The sequence below is a fragment of the Loxodonta africana genome, chromosome 1, assembly GCF_030014295.1.
Source record: "Loxodonta africana isolate mLoxAfr1 chromosome 1, mLoxAfr1.hap2, whole genome shotgun sequence".
Classification (NCBI taxonomy): domain Eukaryota; kingdom Metazoa; phylum Chordata; class Mammalia; order Proboscidea; family Elephantidae; genus Loxodonta; species Loxodonta africana.
In genome coordinates this window covers 102,309,728-102,329,416 of record NC_087342.1, presented here as the reverse complement: position 1 = coordinate 102,329,416, position 19,689 = coordinate 102,309,728, and the positions used below count along the sequence as shown (strand labels likewise).

The 19,689-nt window shown below is 40.6% G+C and overlaps 1 protein-coding gene across 2 annotated transcripts in view; it reads left to right on the top strand.

Moving 5' to 3' along the window:
* MOCS1 (molybdenum cofactor synthesis 1) overlaps window positions 1–19,689 on the top strand; it is a 50,686-nt gene that overhangs the window by 16,580 nt on the left and 14,417 nt on the right. For both annotated transcript variants that reach the window (XM_023546059.2, XM_064285559.1), the window contains exons 4-7: window positions 17,781–17,945; window positions 18,559–18,620; window positions 18,976–19,087; window positions 19,499–19,611. In XM_023546059.2, coding sequence (XP_023401827.1) covers window positions 17,781–17,945; window positions 18,559–18,620; window positions 18,976–19,087; window positions 19,499–19,611 — 452 coding nt within the window. The remainder of the gene's footprint in view (window positions 1–17,780; window positions 17,946–18,558; window positions 18,621–18,975; window positions 19,088–19,498; window positions 19,612–19,689) is intronic.

Below are 19,689 nucleotides of genomic sequence, written 5' to 3'. Positions count from 1 at the left end.
GATTGTCCACCATTTTGTCATCTGATGTGATTTTCCTATGTGTTGTAAATCCTACCTCTATGTTAATGAGGCAGAATTAGAGGCAGGTTTTTTTTATGTTGATGAGGCAGGACTCAATCTACAAGATTAGGTTGTATTTTGTGTTAATCTCTTTTGAGATATAAAAGAGAGGAGGGAGCAGAGAGACAGAGGAAACCTCATACACCAAGAAAGCAGCACCAGGAGCAGAGTGGGTCTTTTGGACCCAGGGTTCCTGTGCTGAGAAGCTCCTAGACCTGGGGAAGATTGATGACAAGGACCTTTCCCCAGAACCGAGAGAGAAAGCCTTCCGAACCTGGAACTAGCACCCTGAATTTGGGCTTATAGCCTACTAAATTGTGAGGGAATAGATTTTTCTTTGTTAAAGCCATGCACTTGTGGTATTTTTATATAGCAATACTAGATGACCAAGACACACTGTATCATTTTCCTAGTGGTTATACCATTTTATGTTCCCACCAGCAGTGCATAAGTGTTCCAGCCTCCTCACAACCTCTCCAACATTTGTTGTTTTCTGTTTTTTTGATTGGTGCCAGTAATGGTTGGGGTGAGATGGTATCTCACGTAGTTTGATTTGCACTTTTTTTTAATGGCTAATGATCATGAGCATTTCTTCGTGAGTCTGGTGTCTATCAGCTGCCAAGATGTCTTCTTTGGTGAAGTGTGTGTTTATATCCTTTGCCCATTTTTTTTAACTGGATCATTCGCCTTTTTGTTGCTGAGGTGTTCAACTATTTTGTAGGTTTTAGAGATTAGACTATTGTTGGATATGTTGTAGCCAAAATTTTTTTCCCAGTCTGTAGGATCTCTTTTTATGCTTTTGGTGAAGTTTTTTGATGAATATAAGTGTTTAGGAGCTCTCAGTTATCTAGTTTCTCTTCTGGTGTTTCTGCATTGTTAGTTATGGTTTGTATTCTCTTTATGCCATGTGTTAGGGCCCCTAGCATTGTCCCTATTTTTTCTTCCATGATCTTTATCGTTTTAGGTTTTATATTTAAGTATTTAATCCATTTTGAGTTTTTGTATATAGTGTGAGGTATGGGTCCTGTTTCATTTTTTTAAAGATGGTCATTCAGTTTTGCCAGCACTATTTGTTAAAAAGACTGTCTTTTCACAATTTAATGGACTTTGGTCCATTGTCAAAGATCAGCTGATCGTAGGTGGATAGATTTAGATTTGGTTTCTCAATTCTGTTCCATTGGTCTGTGTGCCTGTCTGTACCAGTACAGGCTGTTTTGACTACCGTGAGATATAATACATTCTAAAATCAGGTAGTATGAGGCCTCCCACTTTGTTGTTCTTCTTCAGTAATGCTTTGCTTAACTGGGGCCTCTTCCCTTTCCATATAAAGTTGGTGATTAGCTTTTCTATCTTGCTAAAGAATGCTGTTGGTGTTTGGATCAGGTTTGCATTATATCTGTAGATTGCTTTGGGTAGAATTGACATTTTCATAACGTTTAATCTTCCTATCCATGAACATGGTATGTTTTTCCATTTATGAAGATGTCATTTGGTTTCTTATGTTAGCGTTTTGTAGTTTTCTTTGTGTAGGTCTTTTAAATCCCTGGTTAGATTTATTCCTAAGTATTTATTTTTTTAGGGACTGTTATAAATGGTATTGTTTTCCCAATTTCCTTTTTGTTGTTTTCTTTATTGGTGTATAGGAATCCGACTGATTTTTGTGTGTTTATATTGTATCCTGCAACTCTGCTGAATCTTTCTATTAGTTCTGGTAGTTTTCTTGTGGAATCTTTTGGGTTTTCTTTGTATAGTGTCATATCATCTGCAAATAGGTACAGTTTTACTTCTTCATCACCAATTTGGATGCCCTTTGTTTCTTTTTCTTGCCTTATTGCTCTAGCTAGGACTTCCAGCACGATGTAAAATAGGAGTGGTAATAAAGGGCATCCTTGTCTTGTTCCTGTTCCCAAGGGGAATGTTTTTCATCCTCCATTAAGAATGATGTTGGCTGCTGTTTGTTTTGTGTAGATGCCCTTTATTATGTTGATGAATTCCCCTTTTATGTATATTTTATTGAGAGTTTTTATCAGAAATGGGTGTTTTGGACTTGATCGAATGCCTTTTCTGCATTGATTGAGATGATCATGTGTTTCTTCTCTATTCTATTTGGTGGATTTTGTTGATTAATTTTCTAATATTGAATCACTCTTGCATACCTGGTATGAATCCCACTTGGTCGTGGTGTATTATTTTTTTGATATGATGCTGAATTCTAGTGGCTAGAATTTTGTGGAGAATTTTTGCATCCATATTCATGAGAGATATTGATCTGTAATTTTCTTGTGTCTTTGCCTGGCTTTGGTATCAGGGTTATGCTGGCTTCATAAAATGAATTCAGAAAGTATTTTTCCTTTTCTGTGGTCTGAAATAGTTGGAGTAGTACTGGTGTGAGCTTTTCTCTGAATTTCTGGTAGAATTCTCCAGTGAATTCGTCCAGGCCAGGGCTTTCTTTCTTGAGTTGTTTTTTTTTTTAATTACCTCTTCAATTTCTTCTCTTGTTAGGGGCCTGTTCATATTTTTTATTTTAGTTTGTGTTAGTTTAGGTAGTGTGTTTCCAGAAATTTGTCCATTTCCTCTTTGTTCTCAAATTTGTCAGAGTACAAGTTTTCTTAGTATTCTGTTATGATTTTTTTTTTCCAGTTGGGTCTGTTGTAATGTCCCCCATCTCATGTCTTATTTGGGTTATTTGCTTTCTCCCTGTTTTTCTTTCGTCCATTTGGCCAGTGGTTTGTTATTTTGTTGATCTTTTTAAAGAACTAACTTTTGGTTTTGTGATTCTTTCTATTGTTTTTCTGTTCCCTGTTTCATTTATTTCTACTCTAATCTTTATCATTTCCTTTCTTCTGGTGCCTGCGGGCTTCTTTTGCTGCTCTCTTTCTATTTGTTCGAGTTGTAGGGCTAACATGTTGATTTTGGCCTGGTTTTCTTTCTTTTTTTTTTGTTTCTTTTAACTTTTTGTTTGGATGTACTGATAGTTGCTTTGTGGCATAAACTATGATCTATTCTGGAGAATGTTCTCTGTGCTTTGGAAAAGAATGTTTACTTTGCTGCTGTTGGGTGGAGTGTTGTATATATGTCTGTGAAGTCAAGCTGATTGATTGTGGCCTTTAGATCTTCTGTATCTTTGTTGAGTTTCTTTTTAGACGTTCTGTCCTTTACCAAGAATGGTGTATTAAAGTCTTCTACTATTATTGTGGAACTATTTCTCTTTTCAGTGCTGTTAGAGTTTATGTATTTTATGTCATTGAGTGCATAGATATTTATAAGAGTTATGTTTTCTTGGTGGATTGTTTCTTACTATCTTTTACATCTCTGTTTTACTCGTGATTTAGGCTTTTAAAAAATTCTTAATATAGTTTATTTATGCTTTATCTCTTTTCTTGATTAATCTAGCAGGAGGTTAATCTTTTCAGGTTAATCTTGAAGACTATTTTGCTTGTCTTAGGCAAAGCAACTTTTGAATTTATTAAATGTCTTTATTGTGTATTTATAATTTCTATCTTTTTTTTCTCTTTTAATAGCTATCTTAATTTCCTAGCTGTAACACAAATACCACAAATAGGTAGCTTTAAAGAATAAAAGTTTATTTTATCACAATTCTGGAGGCTGAAAGTCCAGACCGGGGCTTCGGTAGATCCCTTCCTTGTAGGTAATCTCAGCCTTCCTTGGTTCCTTGCCCTGTAGACAATCTTTACATGGCATCTGTCTCCCCTTCTGTGTTTAATCTTCTCTTTTTATATCTCTGAAGTCTTTAGGTTTGGGATCCAGCCTACACTGGTATGACCTGATCTGATTGATTGATTACATTACATTAGATTGCATCATGGGAGGTGATTGCATTACATTACATTGTCGTAGCTGTTAGGTGCTAACGAGTCCAGTCCGACTTAAAGTGACCCTGTGTACAACAGAACAAAACACTGCCCAGTCCTGTGCCATCGTTATGCGTGAGCCTTTTGTTGCAGCCACTGTGTCAATCCATCTCCTTGAGGGCCTTCTTCTTTTTCGCTGACCCTCTACTTTACCAAGCATGATGTCTTTCTCCAGGGACTCATCCCTCCTGATAACACGTCCAAAGTATGTGAAACGTAGTCTTACCATCCTTGCTTCTAAGGAGCATTCTGGTTGTATTTCTTCCATGACAGATTTGTTCGTTCTTTTGGCAGTCCATGGTATATTCAATATTCTTTGCCAACACCACAGTTCAAAGACGTCAGTTCTTCTTCAGTCTTCTTTATTTGTTGTCCAGCTTTCGCATGCATATGAGGCATTTGGAAACACCATGGCTTGGGTCAGTTTCAGCTTAGACTTCAAGGTGACATCTTTGCTTATTAGCACTTTAAAGAGGTCTTTTGCAGCAGATTGCCCAATGCAATTCATCTTTTGATTTCTTGACTGCTGCTTCCATGGGTGTTGATTGTGGATCCAAGTAAGATGAAATTCTTGATAATTCAGTCTTTTCTCCATTTATCATAATATTGCTTATTGGTCCAGTTGTGAGGATTTTTGTTTTCTTTATGTTGAGGTGTAATCCATACTGAAGGCTGTGGTCTTTGATCTTCATCAGTCAGTGCGTCAAGTCCTCTTCACTTTCAGCAAGCAAGGTTGTGTCAGCTGCATGATGCAGGTTATTAATGTCTTCTTCCAATCTTGATGCCCTGTTCTTCTTCATATAATCCAGCTTCTTGGATTATTTGCTCAGGATACAGACTGAATAGATATGGTGAAAGGATACAACCCAGAGGTACACCTTTCCTGACTTTACATTAGACTGCATCTTGGGAGGTGATTGCATTACGTTACATTAGGCTACCTTATGTAAGGTAATCTGCCCGGTCCAGGGCCAACTGATGTAATTATATGATTGAATCATAACAGCATATAGCCAGGATTTCAGTATATATTTTGGGAGGGAGGGGCACAATTCAATCCATAACAAAAATCTAGACTACTGCATTTATAAAATTTAGTTTTAAGTATTTTGTTATTTTTTATTATAATTTGTTCTTTGATCCATGAGATATTTAGAAGTAACGATTTTAATTTGCAAGTGTATGAGGATTTTTAATTTATCATTCTATTATTAAATTCTAATTTAATTGGATGGCGATTAAAGAATGTTATCTGTATGATACTTGTTTTTAAAAATTTATCGAGCCTTGCTTTATAATCAAGTACATTGGTAGTTCTGTGTGCTTGAGACAAATCTTTGTTCTCTAATCATTGAATGGAGAAGTTTATATTTGTTCATTGATACCAGCTTATTAATTTTATTGTTCAAACCTCTGTGTTATCTCTATCTTTGCTGGCTATCTGCTTGGCCAACCAGTAATAAATCAATGGGTAGATTTGTTATCTTCTGCCAAGGGTTTGATTACTTTTTACTTCATATGTATTTTGTTGGATTCATAGTTAGAAACATTATGCCTTCTTGGTAAACTGAATCTTTTACCATTATGTAGTGGATCTCTTTCTCCTTAATGGTACATTTTGTCCTAAGGTCTATGTATATTTTTACTGACGTTATATCACCTTTCCTTTGGTTTTGGTATGACTGTTATATCTGTTTTTATCTTTTTACTTTAAACCTTTCCTTGTCTTTATACATAAAGTAATCACCCTGAGTCAGAGCTGACTTGATGGCAACTAACAACAGCATGCTTTAGGTATGTCTTTTGTATTGGCACAATAGTTAACTTTTGTTTCTTTTATCAAACCTAATCATCTCTGTCTTTTTACTGGTGAGTTTATTTTGTTTCCCTTTATTGTGACTGTTGAAACATTTGGATATCTTTCTATAAAATCTTTTGATTTGTCATTCTTTTTGTCTTTTAAGAAATGATCTCCCTTCTTTTCCCTCACAGGACAGGAACTTGAGCACACTCTTACGCCCTTTGATTTTCTCCAGCCTTCCCCTCAGCCTTATTGTTGACATTTTCTAGATTTTTACTTCTGGGTTGTTATGAATAGTCTGTCCTTGAATGTCTCTTGTGAGTATACTCCCTGTCTTTTAAGATAGTGGCAAACTTTACCAAGGTGTTTGATTACCCTTAATTCCCATAACTCTTGCATGATTTCCTGAATTTGTTTCTCTTCTGATTTGAGTATTTTCAATAAAAGTGTTTCAGTGTTGGTCTTTTTATGGCAAATCTGAGTAAATATGGGATGCCTGAGAGTAGCTTTTATAATGTTTACTATTTTTTTAATTAATTTTTATTAAGCTTCAAGTGAACATTTACAAATCCAATCAGTCTGTCACACCTAAGTTTACATACGTCTTACTCCCTTCTCCCACTTGCTCTCCCCCTATTGAGTCAGCCCTTTCAGTCTCTCGTTTCGTGACAATTTTGCCAGCTTCCCTCTCTCTCTATCTTCCCATCCCCCCTCCAGACAAGAGTTGCCAACACAATCTCAAGTGTCCACCTGATTTAATTAGCTCACTCTTCATCAGCATCTCTCTCCCCCGCCCGCTGACCAGTCCCTTTCATGTCTGATGAGTTGTCTTCGGGAATGGTTCCTGTCCTGTGCCAACAGAAGGTCTGGGGAGCATTGCCGCCGGGATTCCTCCAGTCGCAGTCAGACCCTTAAGTATGGTCTTTTTATGAGAATTTGGGGTCTGCATCCCACTGATCTCCTGCTCCCTCAGGAGTTCTCTGTTGTGCTCCCTGACAGGGCAGTCATCGATTGTGGCTGGGCACCAACTAGTTCTTCTGGTCTCAGGATGATGTAGGTCTCTGGTTCATGTGGCCCTTTCTATCTCTTGGGCTCTTAGTTCTCGTGTGACCTTGGTGTTCTTCATTTTCCTTTGCTCCAGGTGGGTTGAGACCAATTGATGCATCTTAGATGGCCGCTTGTTAGCATTTAAGACCCCAGACGCCACATTTCAAAGTGGGATGCAGAATGTTTTCATAATAGAATTATTTTGCCAATTGACTTAGAAGTCCCCTCAAACCCTGTTCCCCAGACCTCCGCCCCTGCTCCGCTGACCTTTGAAGTATTTATTTTATCCCAGAAACTTCTTTGCTTTTAGTCCAGTCCAATTGAGCTGACCTTCCATGTATTGAGTGTTGTCTTTCCCTTCACCCAAAGCAGTTCTTATCTACTGATGAATCAATAAAAAACCCTCTCCCTCCCTCCCTCCCTCCCCCCTTCGTAACCACAAAAGTATGTGTTCTTCTCAGTTTTTACTATTTCTCAAGATCTTATACTAGTGGTCTTATACAATATTTGTCCTTTTGCCTCTGACTCATTTCGCTCAGCATAATGTCTTCCAGGTTCCTCCATGTTATGAAATGTTTCACAGATTCGTCACTGTTCTTTATCGATGCGTAGTATTCCATTGTGTGAATATACCACAATTTATTTACCCATTCATCCGTTGACGGACACCTTGGTTGCTTCCAGCTTTTTGCTATTGTAAACAGAGCTGCAATAAACATGGGTGTGCATATATCTGTTTGTGTGAAGGCTCTTGTATCTCTAGGGTATATTCCGAGGAGTGGGATTTCTGGGTTGTATGGTAGTTCTATTTCTAACTGTTTAAGATAACGCCTGATAGATTTACAAAGTGGTTGTACCATTTTACATTCCTACCAGCAGTGTATGAGAGTTCCAATCTCTCCGCAGCCTCTCCAACATTTATTCTTTTGTGTTTTTTGGATTAATGCCAGCCTAGTTGGTGTGAGATGGAATCTCATCGTAGTTTTAATTTGCATTTCTCTAATGGCTAGTGATCGGGAGCATTTTCTCATGTATCTGTTGGCTGTCTGAATATCTTCTTTAATGAAACATGTGTTCATATCCTTTGCCCACTTCTTGATTGGGTTGTTTGTCTTTTTGTGGTTGAGTTTTGACAGAATCATGTAGATTTTAGAGATCAGGCGCTGGTCTGAGATGTCGTAGCTGAAAATTCGTTCCCAGTCTGTAGGTGGTCTTTTTACTCTTTTGGTGAAGTCTTTAGATGAGCATAGGTGTTTGATTTTTAGGAGCTCCCAGTTATCTGGTTTCTCTTCATCATTTTTGGTAATGTTTTGTATTCTGTTTATGCCTTGTATTAGGGCTCCTAGGGTTGTCCCTATTTTTTCTTCCATGATCTTTATCGTTTTAGTCTTTATGTTTAGGTCTTTGATCCACTTGGAGTTAGTTTTTGTGCATGGTGTGAGGTATGGGTCCTGTTTCATTCTTTTGCAAATGGATATCCAGTTATGCCAGCACCATTTGTTAAAAAGACCATCTTTTCCCCAATTAACTGACACTGGGCTTTTGTCAAATATCAGCTGCTCATACATGGATGGATTTATATCTGGATTCTCAATTCTGTTCCATTGGTCTATGTGCCTGTTATTGTACCAGTACCAGGCTCTTTTGACTACTGTGGCTGTATAGTAGGTTCTGAAATCAGGTAGAGTGAGGCCTCCCACTTTCTTCTTATTTTTCAGTAATGCTTTGCTTATCCGGGGGTTCTTTCCCTTCCATATGAAATTGGTGATTTGTTTCTCTGTCCCCTTAAAATATGACATTGGAATTTGGATCGGAAGTGCGTTATATGTATAGATGGCTTTTGGTAGAATAGACATTTTTACTATGTTAAGTCTTCCTATCCATGAGCAAGGTATGTTTTTCCACTTAAGTATGTCCTTTTGAATTTCTTGTAGTAGAGCTTTGTAGTTTTCTTTGTATAGGTCTTTTACATCCTTGGTAAGATTTATTCCTAAGTATCTTATCTTCTTGGGGGCTACTGTGAATGGTATTGATTTGGTTATTTCCTCTTCGGTGTTCTTTTTGTTGATGTAGAGGAATCCAAGTGATTTTTGTATGTTTATTTTATAACCTGAGACTCTGCCAAACTCTTCTATTAGTTTCAGTAGTTTTCTGGAGGATTCCTTAGGGTTTTCTGTGTATAAGATCATGTCATCTGCAAATAGTGATAACTTTACTTCCTCCTTGCCAATCCGGGATACCCTTTATTTCTTTGTCTAGCCTAATTGCCCTGGCTAGGACTTCAAGTACGATGTTGAATAAGAGTGGTGATAAAGGGCATCCTTGTCTGGTACCCGTTCTCAAGGGAAATGCTTTCAGGTTCTCTCCATTTAGAGTGATATTGGCTGTAAAAAAAAAAGATTCCCTTTATTATGTTGAGGAATTTTCCTTCAATTCCTATTTTGGTAAGAGTTTTATCATAAATGGGTGTTGAACTTTGTCAAATGCCTTTTCTGCATCAATTGATAAGATCATGTGGTTTTTATCTTTTGTTTTATTTATGTGATGGATTACATTAATGGTTTTTCTGATATTAAACCAGCCTTGCATACCTGGTATAAATCCCACTTGATTGTGGTGAATTATTTTTTTGATGTGTTGTTGGATTCTATTGGCTAGAATTTTGTTGAGGGTTTTTGCATCTATGTTCATGAGGGATATAGGTCTATAATTTTCTTTTTTTGTAATGTCTTTACCTGGTTTTGGTATCAGGGAGATGGTAGCTTCATAGAATGAGTTGGGTAGTATTCCATCATTTTCTATGCTTTGAACTACCTTCAGTAGTAGTGGTGTTAAGTCTTCTCTGAAAGTTTGGTAGAACTCTGCAGTGAAGCCATCCGGGCCAGGGCTTTTTTTTGTTGGGAGTTTTTTGATTACCGTTTCAATCTCTTTTTTTGTTATGGGTCTATTTAGTTGTTCTACTTCTGAATGTGTTGGTTTAGGTAGGTAGTGTTTTTCCAAGAATTCATCCATTTCTTCTAGGTTTTCAAATTTGTTAGAGTACAATTTTTCGTAGTAATCTGAAATGATTCTTTTAATTTCATTTGGCTCTGTTGTGATGTGGTCCTTCTCGTTTCTTATTCGGGTTATTTGTTTCCTTTCCTGTATTTCTTTAGTGAGTCTAGCCAATGGTTTATCAATTTTGTTAATTTTTTCAAAGAACCAGCTTTTGGCTTTGTTAATTCTTTCAATTGTTTTTCTGTTCTCTAATTCATTTAGTTCAGCTCTAATTTTTACTATTTGTTTTCTTCTGGTGCCTGATGGGTTCTTTTGTTGCTCACTTTCTATTTGTTCAAGTTGTTGGGACAGTTCTCTGATTTTGGCTCTTTCTTCTTTTTGTATGTGTGCATTTATCGATATAAATTGGCCTCTGAGCACTGCTTTTGCTGTGTCCCAGAGGTTTTGATAGGAAGTATTTTCATTCTCGTTGCATTCTATGAATTTCCTTATTCCCTCCTTGATGTCTTCTATAACCCAGTCTTTTTTGAGGAGAGTATTGTTCATTTTCCAAGTATTTGATTTCTTTTTCCTAGTTTTTCTGTTATTGATTTCTAGTTTCATTGCCTTGTGGTCTGAGAAGATGCTTTGTAATATTTCAATGTTTTGGTCTCTGCAAAGGCTTGTTTTATGACCTAATATGTGGTCTATTCTAGAGAATGTTCCATGTGCACTAGAAAAGAAAGTATATTTTGCAGCAGTTGGGTGGAGAGTTCTGTATAAGTCAATGAGGTCAAGTTGGTTGATTGTTGTAAGTAGGTCTTCCGTGTCTCTATTGAGCTTCTTACTGGATGTCCTGTCCTCCAACAGTGGTGTGTTGAAGTCTCCTACTATAATTGTGGAGGTGTCTATCTCACTTTTCAATTCTGTTAAAATTTGATTTATGTATCTTGCAGCCCTGTCATTGGGTGCATAAATATTTAATATGGTTATGTCTTCCTGATCAATTGTCCCTTTTATCATTGTATAGTGTCCTTCTTTATCCTTTGTGGTGGATTTAAGTCTAAAGTCTATTTTGTCAGAAATTAATATTGCTACTCCTCTTCTTTTTTGCTTATTGTTTGCTTGATCTATTTTTTTCCATCCTTTGAGTTTTAGTTTGTTTGTGTCTCTAAGTCTAAGGTGTGTCTCTTGTAGGCAGCATATAGATGGATCGTGTTTCTTTATCCAGTCCGTGACTCTCTGTCTCTTTATTGGTGCATTTAGTCCATTTACATTCAGCGTAATTATAGATAAATAAGTTTTTAGTGCTGTTATTTTGATGCCTTTTCATGTTTGTTGTTGGCCATTTCATTTTTCCACATACTTTTTTGTGCTGAGGCGTTTTTCTTAGTAAATTGTGAGATCTTCATTTTCATAGTGTTTGACTTTATGTTAGTTGAGTCGTTACGTTTTTCTTGGCTTTTATCCTGAGTTATGGAGTTAATATTCCTTTTTGTGGTTACCTTATTATTTACCCCGATTTTTCTAAGTAAAAACCTAACTTGTATTGTTCTATATCGCCTTGTATCACTCTCCATCTGGCAGTTCAATGCCTCCTGTATTTAGTCCCTCTTTTTGGTTATTGTGATCTTTTACCTATTGACTTCCATGATTCCCTGTTATGTGTATTATTTTATTTATTTTTTAAATTAATCTTAATTTGTTTGTTTTCGTGATTTCCCTATTTGAGTTGATATCAGGACGTTCTGTTTTGTGACCTTGTATTGTGCTGGTACCTGATATTATTGGTTTTCTGACCAAACAATCTCCTTTAGCATTTCTTGTAGCTTTGGTTTGGTTTTTGCAAATTCTCTAAACTTGTGTTTATCTGTAAATATCTTAATTTCACCTTCATATTTCAGAGAGAGTTTTGCTGGATATATGATCCTTGGCTGGCAGTTTTTCTCCTTCAGTGTTCTGTATATGTCGTCCCATTCCCTTCTTGCCTGCATAGTTTCTGCTGAGTAGTCTGAACTTATTCTTATTGATTCTCCCTTGAAGGAAACCTTTCTTTTCTCCCTGGCTGCTTTTAAAATTTTCTGTTTATCTTTGTTTTTGGCAAGTTTGATGATAATATGTCTTGGTGTTTTTCTTTTTGGATCAATCTTAAATGGGATTCGATGAGCATCCTGGATAGATATCCTTTCGTCTTTCATGATGTCAGGGAAGTTTTGTGTCAGGAGTTCTTCAACTATTTTCTCTGTGTTTTCTGTCCCCCCTCCCTGTTCTGGGACTCCAATCACTCGCAAGTTATCCTTCTTGATAGAGTCCCACATGATTCTTAGGGTTTCTTCATTTTTTTAAATTCTTTTATCTGATTTTTTTTCAGCTATGTTGATGTTGATTCCCTGATCCTCCAGATGTCCCAGTCTGCATTCTAATTGCTCGAATCTGCTCCTCTGACTTCCTATTGCGTTGTCTAATTCTGTAATTTTATTGTTAATCTTTTGGATTTCTACATGCTGTCTCTCTATGGATTCTTGCAACTTATTAATTTTTCCACTATGTTCTTGAATAGTCTTTTTGAGTTCTTCAACAGTTTTATCAGTGTGGTCGTTGGCTTTTTCTGCAGTCTGCCTTATTTCATTTGTGATGTCTTTAAGCATTCTGTAAATTAGTTTTTTATATTCTGTATCTGATAATTCCAGGATTGTATCTTCGTTTGGGAAAGATTTTGATTCTTTTGTTTGGGGGGTTGGAGAAGCTGTCATCTTCTGCTTCTTTATGTGGTTTGATATGGACTGCTGTCTCCGAGCCATCACTGGGAAACTAGTTTTTCCAGAAAATCCGCTAAAAAAAAATGCAGTCAGATCCCTATCAGAGTTCTCCCTCTGGCTCAGGCTATTCGGATGTTAATGGAGCCGCCTGGAGAGGGTGGGGGAGGGATCAGAGAGCTAGGAGAGTAGCACCTCAGAATATAGCCAGAGTTGCTTGTCTTGCTTGGAATGACTATTATATCTGAGATTTCCGCGGGGCGTGTCGCCTATGTGTACTGTCTGTGTGGAGATTGCCCCCAGGGGGTCTGGCCCGCTTGAGTCACGGTCAGATCCTCCGCTGTCAGCCCTACCCCCTAGGTTAAGGCTCCCCTACTGGGACGGTGCACTCCCGACTCCAAAATCAGTCGCTGCCTCCCGGGGACTCCCCGTCCCACCAGCCGCGTCGCGCGCCGCCCCCGCGAACCAGCTGGGACCCCCCCGGGGTCAATTCAGGGGTATGGAGCTGCTCCCCGTGCTCACGCCACGCCCGTGCCCGCCAAAATCCTGGCGGGACGGCTCCCCGGCTGGGACGCTGCTCTCCTCACTCCAAGAACAGTCACTGCCTCCCGGGGTCTTCTCCCACCAGCTACGCTGCCGCGCCGCCAGCGCGAACTGGCTGGGCGCCGCCTACTCGAACCTGCTGGGCCCCCCCCCCGGGGTCAATTCAGGGGGATGTAGCTGCTCCCCGTGCTCACGCCACACCCGTGCCCTCCAAAATCCCGGCGGGACGGCTCCCCGGCTGGGGCGCTGCTCTCCCCGCTCCAAGACCAATCGCTGCCTCCCGGGCACTTCTCCCACCGGGTGCGCCGTCACGCGGCCCGCGCGAACCGGCTGGGCCCCCTCCCGGAATGAGTTCAGGGGCTAGGGCTGGGCCCCTTGTGTGTGCCGTCTGCCCCCCCTGGGCTCTGCCCCGAATCGGGCTCCGAAGGTCACCTGACTGGTACGCTGGCTCCAGGCTCTGAAAACAATCGCTGCCTCCCCGTATTTGTTCGTTCTCAGTCTCTAAATCTGTTTTTGTTGTTCAGAGTTCGTAGATTTTTACGTATGTGATCGATTCACTTGTTTTTCCCAGTCTTTGTTGCAAGAGGGATCCGCAGTAGCGTCCACCTAGTCCGCCATCTTGGCCCCGCCTCTACTATTTTTATAATGTTTCCGTACAATAATAGTTTTATAATGTTATTTAAATGCATATAAAATTTTTGGTTCAGGGTTCCTTCTTTCAATTATGTTAAGAATGTTACCCCATTGTCTTCTTATAGCCAGTCCTGCTATTAAGAAACGTCTGATGTCAGTATGGTTCTTGCTCTTTGTACAGAAATTTGAGGGAATCTGGAGCCCTGGTGGTACAGTGGTTAAGAGCTCCACTGCTAACGAAAAGGTCAGCAGTTTGAATCTACCAGCCGCTTCTTGGAAACCCTATGGGGCAGTTCTACTCTGTCATATAGGGTCGCTATGAATTGGAATCAAATCAATGGTAACTGGTTTGGTTTGGCGTTTTTTTTTTAAGGGGGGGTTAATCAAGGAAAAAGATATGACCATGAGATAGCTGTTTATTGGGGCGATGGAATGACAGCCACATGCAGGGCCCCCTCCCTCTCAGCAGGGGCTTTGCCAGAGGCAACAGAAGGGGAAGAGGGCATGAAAAATCCACAGGGAAGAGGACGAGGGAGGGGGAAAGCTTACATGTCCCTATGTGATGTCCTGCAGCAAGGTGGGGAGTCTCTGGATCAGAGAACTCCAGAGGCAGCAGCAATTTAGGGTCCTTGTAACTACAGGATTTTATATTATACATGCTTACCAGATGTTGGGTACAATTTCTTGGAGTATATAAAGCAAGCAGGCTCTAACTGGCTAAAATTATGTTTATTTGGGCTATCTTTAAAACAATTGGATGTGTACAAATTTGAGTTTGGTGCCAGCAGGCTGTTTTGGGCTAATGGGCCTCAGCTTGCGTGAAGAAATAAGTAACCTGGAGCCACCTTTGGCTCATTAACATAACAATAATAGGTTCTTTTTCTCTGGAAACTTCAAGTGTTGTCTTTGTATCTGACTTTCTTAAATTTTACTATAGGGTCCCTATGAGTCGGAATCGACTGGAAGGCACTGGGTTTGGTTTGGTTTTATAACGTATTTAGAATAGGCTTTTCCTCCTCTGTCTTATTGACATTCAGTGAAGTTGCTATTAAGCCATTTATCTTAAATTTGGGGGAAATTTTCTCCATTATTTCTTTTAATATTTACTTCTTTCCATTTTAGGCCACCCTGCCCCAACCCACCCCAGGACCTCTATTATCTGGGTGTTGCCCCTTCTACTCGTAGCCTCCATTTTTCTTAAATTGTATTGTGATTTTTTATCCTTGCCCTTTTCTTCCTCCTGGGTGGGCTCCTCAGTCTGATGTTCCTACTCACCATTTTCTCCTTCTGTGTCCGTCTTACAATTTATCTTATTTCTTGTGTTCTTTATTTCACAGTGATGTTTTAATATTTCCCATTGTTTCTTTTTAAAATTTTTTTTAATAACTTTTATTAAGCTTCAAGTGAACGTTTACAAATCCAATCAGTCTGTTACATATAAGTTTACATACATCTCACTCCCTACTCCCACTTGCCCTCCCCCTCTTGAGTCAGCCCTTTCAGTCTCTCGTTTCTTGACAATTTTGCTGGCTTCCCTCTCTCTCTACCCTCCCATCCCCCCTCCAGACAAGAGTTGCCAACACAATCTCAAGTGTCCACCTGATATAATTAGCTCACTCTTCATCAGCGTCTCTCTCCCACCCGCTGACCAGTCCCTTTCATTTCTGATGAGTTGTCTTCGGGGATGGTTCCTGTCCTGTGTCAACTGAAGGTCTGGGGAGCATGGCCGCCGGGATTCCTCCAGTCTCAGTCAGACCATTAAGTTTGGTCTTTTTATGAGAATTTGGGGTCTGTATCCCACTGATTTATGTCTCATACCGTTATTTTCTTTTAACTGCATTTATCATGTTTGCTTATATTCTTGGTCTGCCTGTTTTAATACTTTTTCTTCCATTGTTATATATTTTACAAGGCTTTTTTTTGGGGGGGTGGGGGATGTGGAAAATAGGTTAGTTATACTCCTTGGGGGCATCAGCTAGTCTGTCTGGCATTGCTTACTAGGAAAAGGTCTAACTAAGGTCAGATCCCAGTCTTTGATAGGCCCTTAGAGCCCAAGGACAGGAGAGCCTCAGGCCCCAGAATATCACAGTTGTTCACACGTCTGTTATCATCCCACCAAACAACCAGCTTTGTCAAGTGAGACCACACAGGTTGTGCACTGCAAAACTCCAGGAGATATTATTCACTTAGATTATGATGAGAGTGGCTTCCCCTAGAGATGTGTAACTTGGACGTCCTGCAGGTTTTCACCTTCAAACCCTCAGGGAGAAGCGGAGTTGGAAGGCTGTAAGCACCCTTGATTTTAATCCACCTACCAGTCTTGGGGCACTGGACAGGGAGGGGAAGGAGGGAGTACCTGAGGCTTGTCAGTCCTTATCTGTTGTCTTCAATTCCTCTTCCAGCGGAGCTTCGGCAGCTTCCCTGAGTTTAACTCTGGTACTAGTTTCCTAACTGAGTTCTCCGAGCCAAGTTCTCTGGGCCTTTTCCACAAGTTTCTTCAGTGAAGGGACAATGATTGTTCGGAGGCATTAGTGGGTGTGGGCAAGAACAGAGCTTAAACTTCTTGCCTTCCTTTACTTGCTCACATTCTCTGCCAGTTGCCTTCACCCCAGACTACTATCCCCTCCCTCATACCAGTTTAAAACAACCATCTATCTTCTTATGAGTTTCTCAAGATTTTTTTTTTTTTTTTAAGTTCCTGGATTCTACATTTCCCTCAATAGTTTCTCCAGGGCTGATTTGGCAGAGGGAGCCAACAACCACTACTAATTTTCCATGTTGACAGAACCACAGTGAAGCTCTTTTCTTTCTTTTAAAAAGAACAGCTTTTTATTTTTACACTTTCATTTTCTTATCACAAAAGTAAAAAATAAATATTTATTTCAGATAAGCAAAAAGAACATTGCTACTGCCCGTTTGTTACCATTGTCAACATTTTGGTTTGTCTCTGCATCTAGTTTTTACTATTTTATGACCTGCTCTCTCTACTTCATATAGCTTGTGCCTTTCTCAGCCCCTAATATATTATTTTACAGAATCATTTTTGCCTGCATCATACTGCATCATCCAGAGAAAACATAATTTAACCAGTTTTCTACTGTTGGCTATTTGTATTATTCCTCACTTTCATTTATTATGTGTTGTTCTGTGATAAACATCCTTATAGATAAATATTGTTCACTTCCGTGATTATTTCCCTAGATTAAATTCTTAGAAGTGAAAGCCTTTTGGGGTCAAAAGCATTATAAAGTTCCAAGGCCTTATATACATAATTTCCCTCCAGAAAGATTATGTAATTTTAGTCTTACACCATGAAGGTATGCATTTCTACACACCCCTCCCTAAACTAGGTATCAATTTTGTAATCTGATGCATTTTCCTCAGTTCGGCTTTGCTTGGGCATTTCCTTTTCTGGCTTCTGCTCTCAAGCAGAGCGGAACCAATTCTACACAAAGAGGCAGACATTCAAGTGGTTTGTCAGAAGTGCCATGTTTGGGGGCTGGAAGATTCTAGTCAGTGGCATTGTCTGTGTTGTACCAAACTAACCAGTTGCTTTTAAGTTGATTCCAACTCATGGCAGCCCCATGTGTGTCAGAGTAGAACTGTGTTTCACAGTTTTTAATGGCTGATCTTTTGGAAGTAGATTGCCAAGTCTTTCTTCTGAGGAGCCTCTGGGTGGATTTGAACCTCCAACCTTTTGGTTAGTAGCTGAGTGCATTTACCATTTGCACCACCAGGGACTATTAGCTGTTCTTCTGGCTTGCTATGTGACTTTGAGCAATTTTCTTAATCTCTCTGAGCTACCTTTCCTCACCTATTAAATAGGGATAATTATTTTGTCAGACTTCAATGAGCTAACGTATGCAAAGCCCTCAGCTGAGCATCTGACATAGAGAGAACACTCAGGGTTTAATGCTTTGGTTATTTTTGCCTTTGTTATTATGTTTCTTATTAAGACAATCCTGGTTAACAGAAGTCTGCAGAGAGCCTCTTGGCCACTCATCCTGTTTAGACAAAGACATTTACCTTCCAGCCCTCCTCCCGGCCTCACCAAGAACAAGCACTCTAACACCCCTTCCTGTTCTCCTATAGCCAAGCTCCACCAGCTGGAAGGGCTGAGGACCATCGGCGTCACCACCAATGGTGTCAACCTTGCCCGGCTGCTGCCCCAGCTTCAGAAGGCTGGTCTCAGTGCCATCAACATCAGCCTAGATACCCTGGTGCCGGCCAAGTTTGAGTTCATCGTCCGCAGGAGAGGTGATCAGATGCCGCTGGTGTTTAGGGAACATGTGGGAGGTGCCAGGCAAGGGGTCTGGTCTCTCCCTCTTGGTTTCTGAGTTGTAGATAAAGCTTAGGCATTTATTCTTCCTCCTTCGCCTTTGCTAAATGTCCCTCATCTCTGTAGCCACACCCTTGGGGGCTTTTTTGGATCAGATGCTAATCCAGGTTGACCAGCTGCCTTTTTTGTGTAGCCCATGAGCTGCAAATGGATTTTACAAATGAATATTTGGAATCAATTTGATGATAGGGGACATTAACTTTGAACTCCAATTAAGCAAAATTTATCCTCCACCCCCATTCTGTTTTCTTTTTTGTAGACCTGTATTACAAAAAATTGTACTTAATTATTGTATTTTGAATTTTGTCAATAACAACTTTATGACGTATACCTACATAATATTTTTCCTCTTGGCATACAAAGCCTAAAATATTTACTATCTGGCCTTTTACAGAAAACACTGGCTGACTCCCAGGCTAGGTGGTCTCTAAGGCCCCTCATAGCTTTAGGTGCTTCCCTGTGTTTGAGGGATGGAGGAGGAGAGGAATGGGAGGAGGTTCATGGACCTTCTTTTTCTCTTCCTCACTGCAGGCTTCCACAAGGTCATGGAGGGCATCCACAAGGCCATTGAGCTGGGCTACAACCCTGTGAAAGTGAGTATGTGCCACTATTGCTCACTCTGACTTTCTACACTACTCCCAGCCCCCCAAAAGTTTGGCCTTCCACTCCCAGCTCCTGGCCTCTTTGACAGCTCCTGGCCCTGGCCAGGCAGCACAAGTGCACCCTGCTATCACCACTTCCTCCCCAGTCGCATCCAGTCCTTGCCCCCTACCAGGGAGGGGAGGAAAATCACTGACCCCATGGAATTCCCCAGCTAAAGAAGAACTGGGGGGAAACGATGAATGGGCCCCCCAGTGGAGTGCCTAGGCACGTGCCAGACCCACATAAGTCATTTACATAGAAGAAAGGAAGCGGGCCAGCCCTCATGGTGCTATTGTCCCTGGCCAGGTGAACTGTGTGGTGATGCGAGGCCTGAATGAGGATGAACTCCTGGACTTTGTGGCCTTGACTGAGGGGCTCCCCCTGGACGTACGCTTCATAGAATACATGCCCTTTGATGGTCAGTGACGTGAGGGTGGGGCAGGCTGGGTCTGTCAGTAGAGCGTGACCAGGGCCATACTGAGGGTGTGGCAGGGTGACTGCTGTATGGCATTGGTACATGCTGAGGGTGGTGGGAAGGGCTGAGTGTGAGTGCTGCTGACCCCGAATCTTTGCTGTGTGTGTAGGAATAGTTCCAGGGATGGTGGGAGGGGACTAGGAAGGCCCCTGTGCTGTGAATGGGGCGTGGGAGGCCCCTCAGAGCCATTGTGGGTATGATTTGATGCACCCATTTTAGTCAAGGGTCTCATGACTTCCCATAGGAGAGGCTGGAGAGCTGATTCCTATGCTGTGTAAGAGGATGGACTTGACTCTGTGGCCCCTTCCACTCCGTGATTCAATCATTCCTCCTGCCTCCCCCACCCAAATACAGGCAACAAGTGGAACTTCAAGAAGATGGTCAGCTACAAGGAGATGTTGGACACAGTGCAGCAGCAGTGGCCTGAGCTGGAGAAGCTGCCGGAGGAAGAGTCCAGCACAGCCAAGGTTGGGAAGCAGGAAGAGGAGGGCTAGACAGGGAGGAAGGGTGTGCCTCCACTGTAGGGGAGGGCCGAAATTGAGGTT